Genomic DNA, 12,040 nt, shown 5'->3' with positions numbered 1-12,040 from the left:
GTTTGTTTAACATGAATGTCTAATGAAAACACTGTTTGAGCTCCAAGCAGGTCACCTGTTACATACTCTTTCTGATTCTCCTAGTCCTGCTGGATGGAGAATTAGAAATTGTAACTTTAGATTTTGCTTTTTATTACAGACTTATGCATGGCTTTTTTCCCCTGCGGTTGTTAAGAGCTGAATATCAGCAAGCATGATGATATTTTAGTATTGAAGCTGCACAGAGCCATTGTTGGCTGCCTGTAGTTCTATTGAAGAATAACCCCTGCAATAGCCAATTATTCATTCAAGTTAGGATGTCCTGATAGCCAAAGACAAGCTAATTCACCTACTTGGTGTATGGGCATAAGACAGCATTTCTTTCTGCGATACTGATATTGATTACATATTGTATGAAACTGACAGATCAATGAGAGAAAGAAAAACTAATTCATACTACAGATTAATTCCCCAAAGAAGCTGAACAGGAAACACTTTGAATGTAAAATAGTTCAGGGGTTTTTGGTTGGGAGTTTTATGGAGTATTATTTCAGTGTTCCACTAAAAAAGACTAAATTCCTTCTAATAGTAATGCAGTCTTTAATAGTAATGCAATTATGTGTAGTAAGTATCGCTGTTGCTGCCACTTTTGTATGAATGTACTAGTCATGCAAATGTGACGCTGTCATCTTTTTTGTATAACTATTGCATTTGTATGCACTTTGTTATATGATATCATTATGGGCACTGTGCAGTCTATTTAATATACATGAGCTCTATGCAGCCTACTTGATATGTATGAACCCTATGTGGCAGATGCATTCCTCCTATGTTCACCTATACCAGGCTAGCAGCCTGCAGAAATCAAACAGGCAAGTCGCAGGCCCTATAGAGTCAATGAGACCAAAAGCAGCACTGACAGAAAGAGTGAGAATCTAATCAGAGCTGCAGGAGATGGAACATCTATTGACTCAGCCTTGTCCATCAATCCCAGCCGCAGCATGCTGCAGACTTTTAAAGGATAGGGTCAGAAGTAAAGCCCTGGCAGTGTCAGGGGCCACTGCATTTTACGGCACTCGTGAAGCAAAGCATACTTCACTGAATTTAAAATCAATGCTCAGTGATTTGAGCAGGAGATTTTAAAAGGAAACAATGAAGGGAAGAATTAATTAACTTTACCGTCCGTTACCTTTACTCTTGTCTGTTTTCCTGTCAAAAATTGGGGTGCAGTGTAACAGGTTTGGCTATATGGTATCAACTCATTTCATGTAGGAAGTGAAAATAGCTTGGTCAAACTGTTGCTTGGTTTCAGTCGTTTATTTGATTTTTGCTGCATAATCCATAAGTATGCTACAGGCACATATAAGATTAAAGAAATCAAAGAAAAATAATCTGGTCATCAAACCCCGAGCAGTACTATTTCTTTAAACTAAGTGGTTGTGCTAATTTATAATTATTAGTTATAATGGTTTTTTTTTATTTGTAACACATTCATAAACTCTCTGAAGCATTTTCATGTCTTATAAAACCAGCACAAGTTGGCTGTAAAACATAAATCCATACCATAAAAGGCATTAAATTTATAGATCACAAGTAAAGCATTAGAATTCATTTAGCATCTGTTTACCATTCTGTAAAACTGTAGCTTTTGTCACCATTGCCACGACTGCTTTCTTTTCCGTAGTGAGTGTGTTTTACATGTCTTTTTTCTGCTGCCATGAATTCTAAATCGAGTATTTTTACTGGTAGCCTTGATTAAAGCTGCTAGAAATGTGGAGAAGAGCTTCAAGGATGAAAGGAAATACTGCCATTCGTGACAAGATATAATGGCCATATCCAACTGACTGATACCGTTCTGTCCTTTAGACTTTTCAACAGAGCTTGGAGTTTTTATTATACCGCACATACTTAAAAATCAGTGCTGCTTTTTACAAGCAGATTCCTGTTGGATTCAATTTAGACTGTTGTAAAAGTGAACGTTTTACTCACATACAGCTGATTATATGCAGTATTTACATCTTGGCTGTTTCATCTTGCAGATATTTTGGGTCATTATTGTGCTGTTTGATGAATCCTACATCACCCAGAATGTCTTCTTTTGTTTCATCTGTTTTTCTCCCCATTGAGTATCCAGTACTACTTTCTGCACTACCTAATAATGCATCACATGTGTAGTAAACGAGTTTGTTCCACGGGTTTGTCAGTCATCTGCATAAATTTGGCCAACCATAAGAGTTGTTTTCTTTAACTTGTCAGATTCAGTTTATTTCCACTGAGTAATTTCAGTAAACCTTTGACAATCTGCTTATCTGTTTCAAGTATCCTCACTCCCCTGTCTATTCCTTCAGATACTCCAAAGATCCTGGGTTCGGTGACAGTATATACATGGGAGGGAAACCCGGCCAACATCAGTTGTGAGGTGGAGGCTCATCCCGGAGCCTCGGTGGTTTGGTTCAGAGACGGCTTCCAGCTGCCCACTGCCAACAGCACTAATATGAAGATCTATAACACACCATCTGTCAGCTACCTTGAGGTGTGCTGCATCTGTCTTCTTAATGCTGATTTCTACTGACATAAAGAGGCACAAAATACACAAACATGCTCTGTATATTTGACATAGTTTGGCAGATTACTTAGAACGCAGCTCCGTTTTTTTTATTGTTTTTGAGAAGTATCCAAAAACGCACACACAAAAAAACAGTCGTAGCTCACAAAAGGCTTTCTGTTTGTTACACAAGAATGAATTGTGGCTAATATAAGCCACTGTTTTAGTGAGATTAAAGAGTAACGTGAAAGATTGCATTAGAAGCTAACAAGTAGTTCCAGACCAACTTTAAATGGACTATAATTATAGGCCTAGTGTTGAGCACACTCAACTGCTAGACACTGTGTTAATGAACCAATGGGTAATGATTAAAATCAAGAAATCTGTGCATCTGCATAACAACCAGGCTCCAGATCTAACACAAATGCTAAATAGCAGAAAAGCATTAAGTGAGACTACACCCTAATGATCTACACTGTGTTTAAGTTCGTCATGCATATAGTCAGAGTCTTTTTTTCTTTCTTTTTTTTTGTGTTCACATCCAAAAACTTGAGACATAACCTGATATTTCTCGGTGTTTTTGTCTCTTTTTGTTTCTTTTTGTCTTTCAGATTACCCCTGATTCTCAAAACGACTTTGGCAGTTACAACTGCACAGCGACCAATGTGATGGGTTCTGAATCCAAGGAATTCCTTCTTATCCAAGCAGGTTTGTTAACCAGAAATTACTCCCATTTAGGTGAATTTTTTAGTGTCTTGGGGAAACAAAAGAAACACTCTAAATAATGAAATGACGAGACTTCACGTTTCCAGGCTGGCCAGTGTCTTTTATGCAGAAGTGAAATAACAACTTCACAAACCACTGCCATGGACTGAATTTTAGAGTCATATTCCCAATATGGATCTAACCACCTAAAAACAAATGGTTTGACAACTCACCAGTAAAACCAAGAGAAAGGTCGATCAGTTTAGCAGTAAAAATGTAAAAGTAATTTCTGAATGCAATCAGAAGCTATTTTAGGAAGCAAAGGTATAAAAAAATCTCCATCAGAAGTTCTAGCAGAGCAGGAACAAATGGAACCACTGCTGTATGCAAGACAAGTGGTAATGAATGAGAAGTATGAATGAAAGATTTAGAATTTATGATGAACTAATTTATCTGCTTTGTCTGTATTTAGAGCAACAGTGCGCAGATCTGAAGCATCTACTTGTGAAAGTGTAGTCAGGATGGTGTGAATTGACTTCAGATGATTAAAAGACTTCTAGCAAAGATATGCGTGTATTGCCTGGATACAAATGAAAAGTGGCATTGTGTTTGTGTATGAGGAAGCACAAAGGCATCCTGCAGTATAAATAGGGAAGAAAAACAAACCAGGACTTGGAGACACTCAGAGCACAGGCTAGACAGGCAATGGAAGAAAATTGAAATCACAGCGGAACTGCCCTTTAAGTCTTATTTTCTCGCATTAGCTTCATTTGGTATGCAAATTGCTTTGGACCCATTAGAAGTAGAAGGTCGCTCAGGACCTTGTCTAAATGCAGGGTGGTCAAATTAATTATGGTAACACCCTGTGCTGACATTGTGTAATATCCTGTAGGCTTTTTGAGGTATTTTTTGTAATTTGCTGCATAACTCGTCTGTATGCCTAAAGTGACTGCTTCCAAACAGAGTTATCCTAAAAAGAACCCTGTAAATAAGTCTCCACACCTTTTCTCTGCAATTATGTCCGTGAGAACATTTTTGCATGTAATGTGAGGCAAAGAGCTCGACCAAACAAAGCTATTTGAGACACGGTACTCAGTCCAGAAAAGGCATCATTAAAGAAATCATTGGGTAAGCAGATCCAGGACGCGTGCAGACATATGCAGATGAGCTTATAATTAGTTTAATCCCTCTTGACAGTGACATAGTCATCCCAGTTTGCTTTTTTTTTTAATTATCAGCAGATTGATATCAAAGAAGATTAACGTGCTTCAGCCTCGCTAGTGAACCTGTTTCATTGCAATGTTCATTACACCAAACAAATGAATTAATAATAACGTGGAATAATTGTTTAAACACATATCTTAATCATGATTTTAGTATGTGGCGGCAAATGTCAGCAAAGTCAAAAGACTTCATCCCCCTGGATCCATGTGGGTTTATTTCCAGTAAGGCGATACTCTGTGCATTGACCTGATCATTTTTCTGTATCTAGATGTTTTACCTTGACATGAACATGCAACAAAAAGGCTAGAATAAAAGAAACTGTCACTTTTTAACCAGTGATTTACATGGGACACAAATAATAGACCAGTGTACCACAGAACTAATATACTGATTAGCATCGTAAAGGCTTCCTACTGAAAGATTAAAAACAGAATGACATCGTCCACAGAGGAAAGTTTCATTTTGTTATTAAATCAATCCCAGGGATGAGCTGAAGTTGTACTGTCCCTGCAAACTTTGAGTACCGGGCACACAGTTAGCACGGCTGCAACTTGGTGTCATAATTGTTAATTAATGAATGTGAAGCATTTTCTCTTAAGTTTGATAAAAAAGCCTCGCAAATGAAAACAGTTAATGCTGATGATGTCAGTGAGGACCTTTGTCATAGTACTCACAGAGGTGGGTGTGAGGACTCAAGTGAGGACTGAAATTGCACTGTGGTAAATACCATCCTATGTTTAGCCACAACGTGAGCACTTTTCCAGCATGGTAACATTTTTGTAGTAAGCTGAAATGAGTTTCATGAAAAGAGGGAGAGAGAGAGGATAGAGATGCAAATACAGCCAGAAATATAAAACCGCTATGATAAGAGCTGCTGCTGCTGCTGCTAGATTTCAAATTAGTCGATTGAAGAAGAGTTTATGAAGCTCTGAAACCTATTTTAAATTAATCAAACCGATTCCTAACATTAAATATTAGTCCTTTTTTTGTTGTTTTTCTTTTTCCCCACACTGCAGCAGAGCAAAGAACATAGTGTGCACAATGGAAGCTAAAAGCAGTTTATGAAAAGCTGTAATTTTTTTTTGCTTTTTAAAAAGCTTTTGAAAACTGAAAAAAGTATTAACACATTATTTTCCCTGCTTGCCGTTGCAGAGGTGCCGTCATCGCCTGTAATTCAACAAGTGGAGCCTTTCTCAAGCACAGCAGTGGTAAAGTTTGAGGAGCCTGATTCAATGGGTGGAGTGCCAATTATCAAGTATAGAGTGGAATGGCGTTTGCCTGGCCAGGACTGGACTGGCAAGGAGGAAGATGTTGAGGATGGTGAGTCGGTCATAACGCAAACTAAATTTGCTGGATTATCCCTCCTTGTGTATAACAAGCACATGTAGAAGTGGTAGCCTTTACAAAAAATGCCATTATGGAAGTTTAGGGCTCGTATAGCCTCATTTAGCCATTAGCAGGAGATTGAAAATGACTGCTGGGACAAAGATTTCTCTGTATGATTTAGGTTTGCTATGATTCCTGAGTAGTCATCTCTTCCATACATTTCCCCTTAGAGCCCTGAAAAACATACTTTCAGTGAAGCGCAGTGGATGGAAGGGTTGTTATTTACCACTTTCCGTGTCGGCATCAGCTGCATCATCCACACCTTAGTACCACTTAGGCCACTTTAATTCTTAGCATCCAACTGATGCATCATACTTTAAGAGCCATCCTGAAGGGGAGGACTCTAGAGTCCATCTTTGTCAGCAAATCTATGGAATTATTCATTTCTGCCGTTAGGTAAAAAAGGCTCAAGGCTTGAGATTTTCTTGTTAATCATAATATTTAAACATTAAATTCCAGTGTAATCCACTGTAAAGTTTGCGGTGCAAAGAGAAACACAGCACAGCGTTTCAGCTCCGCGACTGTTATGTGTTTATGTCTAGTTCCTACATGCCGAAAACAGTTCTGCGACAACATTTAATCCAAACATGACAGTAGCTGATGTCAAGAAGAGATGTGGAACACAGTATAGCCTAAATGACAGTCAGCTCCGACACTGACAGGCCCTAGATAATATCCCCGTCCCGCTGAGGGTTTGTGGCTCCTGCAAATCTGGATGGTTTTCGTCCTGTCTGCCACATGGGATGTATCAGTCAGTGGCTGACAGGCTGTGCTGTCAGCTCAAGGCCCATGAGCCGCCTGACATGTGAGCGTGTACACAAAACGAAACGCATGGACCCACACGCAAACAGTCAGTGTTGTCAGAAATATTTCATACAGCTAGTTAAACCACTCTGTGTCTAATAAATCTGAGCGATTTTGAAACACACATGCTGTGAAAGGACCTTGCAAAACACATCGTATTTCCTAAGATACTTGTAATATCATTTTTTAAAGGTCTAGCTACTGAAGCTACAATATGCCATGAAGGGAGGCAGTATATTGTTACTGATACTGAATTATCAAGTGGCTGAACTGTGTCAATAAAAAGGCTTTTGTGTCTGTCACAGTACTGTGACCCAGAGCTGCCATCACATGTTTAAAAGCAGTACTGCCAGATATAGATACCACACCCATATCACTGTGGGTCCATGCTATATAGGTACTGATGCTGCTGTGTGCACACACATAAAACAGCCTTACTTCTGCACTGTGTAAATATTTCTGCATGTACTAACAGATCATATGTAGCTTCATGCATTGTGTATCCATATAGTCTGTAGTAATTTCTGTGTAAATATAAAATACTCACATTTGCTTTCCCATAATGCATAAAATATACAGTGCAGAGTAGATCTTAATGGTAATCTACCTCAGTGCTTGACTGGTATTTCTCACTGATGTGTTTTTGATGGCAGTGGTTTTGGGGCCATGGAGCATTCAGTTCTATACATGAAAATACTCTTTTTCTTTTAGTGTTTTTGTCTTTAGTTTGGGATTTATTGAAGATATACGAGCTCGCACTATTGATAGGCTGATGTTACTGTCAATTCAAATAAGCATTAATTAAAAACACATCATTTTAGGACCTATTTCTAAAATCAGTGAGCATATCAAGTAATATTTCACATTATTTACCTACCTTTTGACTGAAAATTATTAATACTAATCGGTACCTGGATATTATACATTTTTATAATTAAATCTAATCACAAATCCTTAATACTAATAATCATTTTCTCAGATACCCAGTATCTGGATGTCCTTTTATATGTTTTTAACCAAATATTGAATTTTAGTCCTTACTGTTTATGGAAATAACAGTAAATTTTTCACATTGTACACGTAATTACAATATTAGTGCTGCAGTAATGTTGAAAGACACTGACTAAGATGCACCGAATTTAATAACGTTTTATTTGTGGAGAAAACCTTTTACATAAGCAGAGGCAACCAACATGCCCCCCCCCCACAGGTATATTACTTTGAGCTGGCTGTAAAAATTTTATCTGACCATTAATGGACTCAGCAAAGACATCAGTTTTATGCTGCTGCTAAAAGCCCAGTTCTCAATTCATCTGCTCTAATGCTTGAAAGCTGTATTCATGCAGTTTCCCCGAGCAGCCTTATGCTCAGCTCTTTCTGCAAGTCCGTCTCACTGATACATAAATTTGAGACATAAATGGTCACAGTAATGGAGAGATGTTTCTCAGTTGGTTTTCACAGCCTAAATTTGTACTCATCCATGAAATTACTATTCTTTGTATAGCACACTGAGAGATCAGCCAACTCAGTTTTATAACAAATGTCAAGACCGTGAATGTGTATCGTGACTGAAATCTCAACTGTTCCTTGGAAGGAACAACGTGACTGTCAAAAGCAAATTTTAAACTTAAAAAAATCTTAAAACTGAGTTTTAGAAAGTAATAATTTTATAAGATGTATTACACTTCAATGTAGATTATTGAATATAGATTGTTGTTGTTGTTGGGAGATTATTGGTTATATCAATGGAATTTACCCTGAAAAATGGCATTTAAAGATCACTGCAATGGCCTTTAAAAAAAATAATACACCTGAGAGCTCTTGTATAACAATAGATCTTTGATTCCCCCCCAACAATAGAACCTGAAATATAAAATCACAGAGCCCCTCTGCAATTACAATTTATGCCCTTCTTGGGATTTGTTTTTCACATATACAATTAAAATTAATAACCCCTCTATTGGTCATTGTGGTTGCTGTTTGTATGCAACTGAGTCATTTTTATAAACTCATTAAAATTGTAGTTCACCTGTGGGGTCCTGGCATCAAGTGTCATGTACATGTACAGCACTTTGTAACATGTACAGCACTTTGTGAAACTCTGGTTTTATGTTAAAGTGCTTTAGAAATAAAGTTGGTATGGTATGGTATGGTATGGTATGGTCAACAAAAAGCTTTCAGCATGGAATTACTGCCTCGGTTTTTTGTAGTTCCAAGGTTTCATGTAGGAAATATTCTTCTCCTAATATGGATCAGGCCACAGCAGGCATCCCGCTGAATCATTCTGAGCAACTTATAGGAGAAATACCCCATTTTTATTATATTGTGGTGAGCTTAAGCGAAAGGAGGAGACAGAGATCTCTACTTTGGGAAGCAGAGCAAAGTGTGAGTGTAAAAAACAAAATGAAAACAATCTTGAACGGGTGGACTAGTGCATTACTCTACTGCGGCCTATGAGAAGATAAGTAGCACGCAGGCAGCCACACTGACCAACCTCACATAAATTGGTAAAAGCCAACATGATTGGGTCACATATGAAATGTTCCCAGTCTCAGTTCTGAATTCCTCGGGTCACTGTACACCTTTATGGAATAACACCACCTTGCCTCCAACAGACATGACTGGGATCACCATCACTAATTTGAAACCAGAAACTACATACGAGGTCAGGATGTCCGCCATCAATGGGAAAGGTGAAGGCGAGAGCAGCCAGGCCAGCACTTTCAAGACTGAGCCAGTCCGTAAGTACTCCCCTCGCTTCTTGCTCCTGCTCTAAGTGCTCCTCTGACCCAAATGCTTTGAACCTAATGCCGTAGCTCACTCCGCTGCCTCCCCGTGTCTAGCTGTGCCCAGATGCTTTCACCCTTACGTTCCTCTATTCTCATGCCAAGCCCCCAGCGCAATCCTTTTCCATCCAGGCCAGAAGAAACGATAACTCACGACGACGCCGTCACTCCATGATCCAACTTTGTTAATAGGGTTAACGATGCAATGTGTAACCTACCTCTCCTTCATCACCTAGCACTTTTATGTACCTCTTTTTTTGGTGAATGTTTGCAGCGTGTAAGTCTGAATGAACCCTCGTCTTCATAGCCCACAGCTCAGGTGATTTACTGAAAGCTTTCTGCAAAGTACGTGCACATTCTTAAAGCTGATTTATACTTCAGTGTGAAGGAGTGTTGTCTCTGTATTTATAGTTCAGTGACAGCATGCATTTTTAATGTAGCAGCCACACATCGAGTCCTGCTGAGAATTGTTTATATTTTCTGATAGTGATGGCAGAGCATGATGAATTACTGGATATTTTAGAAGGTCAAGAACATTTTCTATTTAACGGCGTTAAAGCGGGTTTGGTGGATATTCTGGACATATTTGTCATTGCCCTTGGTGCTTCCTATATATCACAGCTTAGTTAGTTAGACATATGGGGCAAACTTTACATCAAAGAGCAGGTATGTGACACTTGTCATCACCAGGATGTGTCGGCCTGACATGAAATGTGACTTTGAGTGTATTTTTGTCACACGCTTCTCACTGAAGTATAAATTGGGCCAGATAGTAGTGTAAATACACGTACATTCTGCATTTTGATTCTCTTTCAAATCCAAATCATATAGCAAAAATGATCCAGTAACTGCTGTTTAACATGATAACAAGTGATTGCACATTGTAACATAGTAAAAAATAATAAGGATGTAAATTCACGGGAGAGGAAACAGAGCTTTTTATCAGTCAGCATTTCAAACCAAGGTCAGGAATAAATCTTTGTCTTATTTTGTGCCTGCCTTCATGTCACACTTCCATTTGTGTGCTTCTTCACCCCCCCCCCCTTTAGAAATAGCTCCTCAGCATCCTCTTATTTTGCTTGCAGTAAGAAAAAAACAAATCTCTTCCCTGTGTTCATTATGCTTATTTTGGAAACCCTTTTAACTTGAAGTTCAGCTCAGACGTTACAAAAATTGACTAAAATTTGATGGAGGAATCATATTAGATGCTGTAATCAGTTTGTTATATTGCATCAGAGTGGGGGGAGGGGGGGATTATCAGCCGCAAATCCAGATTCCTTACCTTGATCGACACCTTGAAGTCATTAAAAGTATTTTCTACTGTAGTTGCTGATACAGTACCAGTATTATCAACTGTAAAACAGAGAGAAGCAGAACTTTGTGTGAACAGAATACTCAGTAAGGCACAATAGACAGTGGGTTAACGATTTGACAGGGCAGCTGGCCTCTTTCATTGATCATATTTCTCATTTCATTGTTTTTTTCTTCTCTTTGTTTTATTGTTTTCTCATCTGGTTTTTCATCTGTTCTCTCTTCCATTGGACTTCTCAGGGTATTCTGTCACAAGTAAGTTTCTGTCCTCCATGTCTTGGCTGCTTTATATTCGTCTGCATTTTGTCTCCATCCTCCCGTTGTATTTTACCCTCACCGTTCTCTGTGTTAAAAAAAATGAGTGGTTACTAAATGATGCTACAGCCAACTGGATGTAAGAACTGATCACACAGTGTTCCACAGAATCATCATCCAGTGCCCCAGAACTATGAATTTTCTTTTTCCCCCCAACCAATCAGCATTAGTTTCTTCTTCTTTTTTTTTTCCTAATATAGCAAATGGAATACTTTTATGCAGTGTCAGGATCATTTTAGAGATATATGTGTGATGGTCTTAAAGAGCAGGTTGTTTTCTGCAACAGTCCTGCTTGTAATTCCTGTTTTTTTTAGTGTTTTTTGTCTCATGACGCCTTAAAGGTGGGGTTTTTTTTTTTCTTTAAAAAAAAATTATGTACTTCTGCATTGCAGTAGTTCAGTCAGGGAATGTTATATAAGGAATATACTCTCTTCAGACTATGACGTCGCCTAAATTAAAGACTATATATAGTTGCATTATCCGACGATGTATGGAATCATTTCTGGTAATTATTTTAAAAACCAGGTGTCTTTGCATATATTTTACTTATATTCCAGTCTTCAACTGCCCCAGATCTTTTGGGTTCCCATTCTTTTGATATTAGATGTTTTCAGACACAGAGATTAATATCTGGAAAGTAAGAAAATAAAAAAACTACTAGTTTGCAGTAGATTACTGGAGGAGGGAGGTGTAGCTTTCTTTGAGAAAAGACTGTGCTTACTGTTACACAGGAAGAGGTTTTAATATCTCGTATAATACAGAGACCCAGAAGCTCAATGCATTGTATCTTCCTTAATAGAAAAATACACACATACACACACAGAAAAACATTTCACCAGTTCACTTTATCTACAACCTTTAGAAGAATGTTGAAAAGTGAAAAAATACAACCAAATACTGAAACACTGCAGTGCAAGTAAACTTCAGCAGAAAAGTTTCCAGTCAGAACTAAAAAGTAGTGAAAACAGCTCGACATGCTTGCCAA

General features: G+C 38.2%; 1 protein-coding gene across 7 annotated transcripts in view; it reads left to right on the top strand.

Annotated features, from left to right (window-relative positions):
- The window catches only part of ncam1a (neural cell adhesion molecule 1a), a 274,256-nt gene that overhangs the window by 218,266 nt on the left and 43,950 nt on the right, over window positions 1-12,040 (top strand). For 4 of the 7 annotated variants that reach the window (XM_086309413.1, XM_086309414.1, XM_086309412.1 and 1 more), the window contains 5 exons: window positions 2,328-2,512; window positions 3,136-3,232; window positions 5,606-5,773; window positions 9,259-9,384; window positions 10,981-10,995. In XM_086309413.1, coding sequence (XP_086165539.1) covers window positions 2,328-2,512; window positions 3,136-3,232; window positions 5,606-5,773; window positions 9,259-9,384; window positions 10,981-10,995 — 591 coding nt within the window. The remainder of the gene's footprint in view (window positions 1-2,327; window positions 2,513-3,135; window positions 3,233-5,605; window positions 5,774-9,258; window positions 9,385-10,980; window positions 10,996-12,040) is intronic. The other 3 variants (XM_086309417.1, XM_086309416.1, XM_086309419.1) reach the window with 1 other exon arrangement.

The sequence above is a fragment of the Aulonocara sp. 'chitande type north' Nkhata Bay genome, linkage group LG10 (genome assembly GCF_057382095.1).
Source record: "Aulonocara sp. 'chitande type north' Nkhata Bay isolate Kocher_YH1m ecotype deep benthic linkage group LG10, A_spYH_male_GT1.1, whole genome shotgun sequence".
In the NCBI taxonomy this organism is placed as follows: Eukaryota; Metazoa; Chordata; class Actinopteri; order Cichliformes; family Cichlidae; genus Aulonocara; species Aulonocara sp. 'chitande type north' Nkhata Bay.
This window is presented reverse-complemented; position numbering and strand designations above follow the sequence as displayed.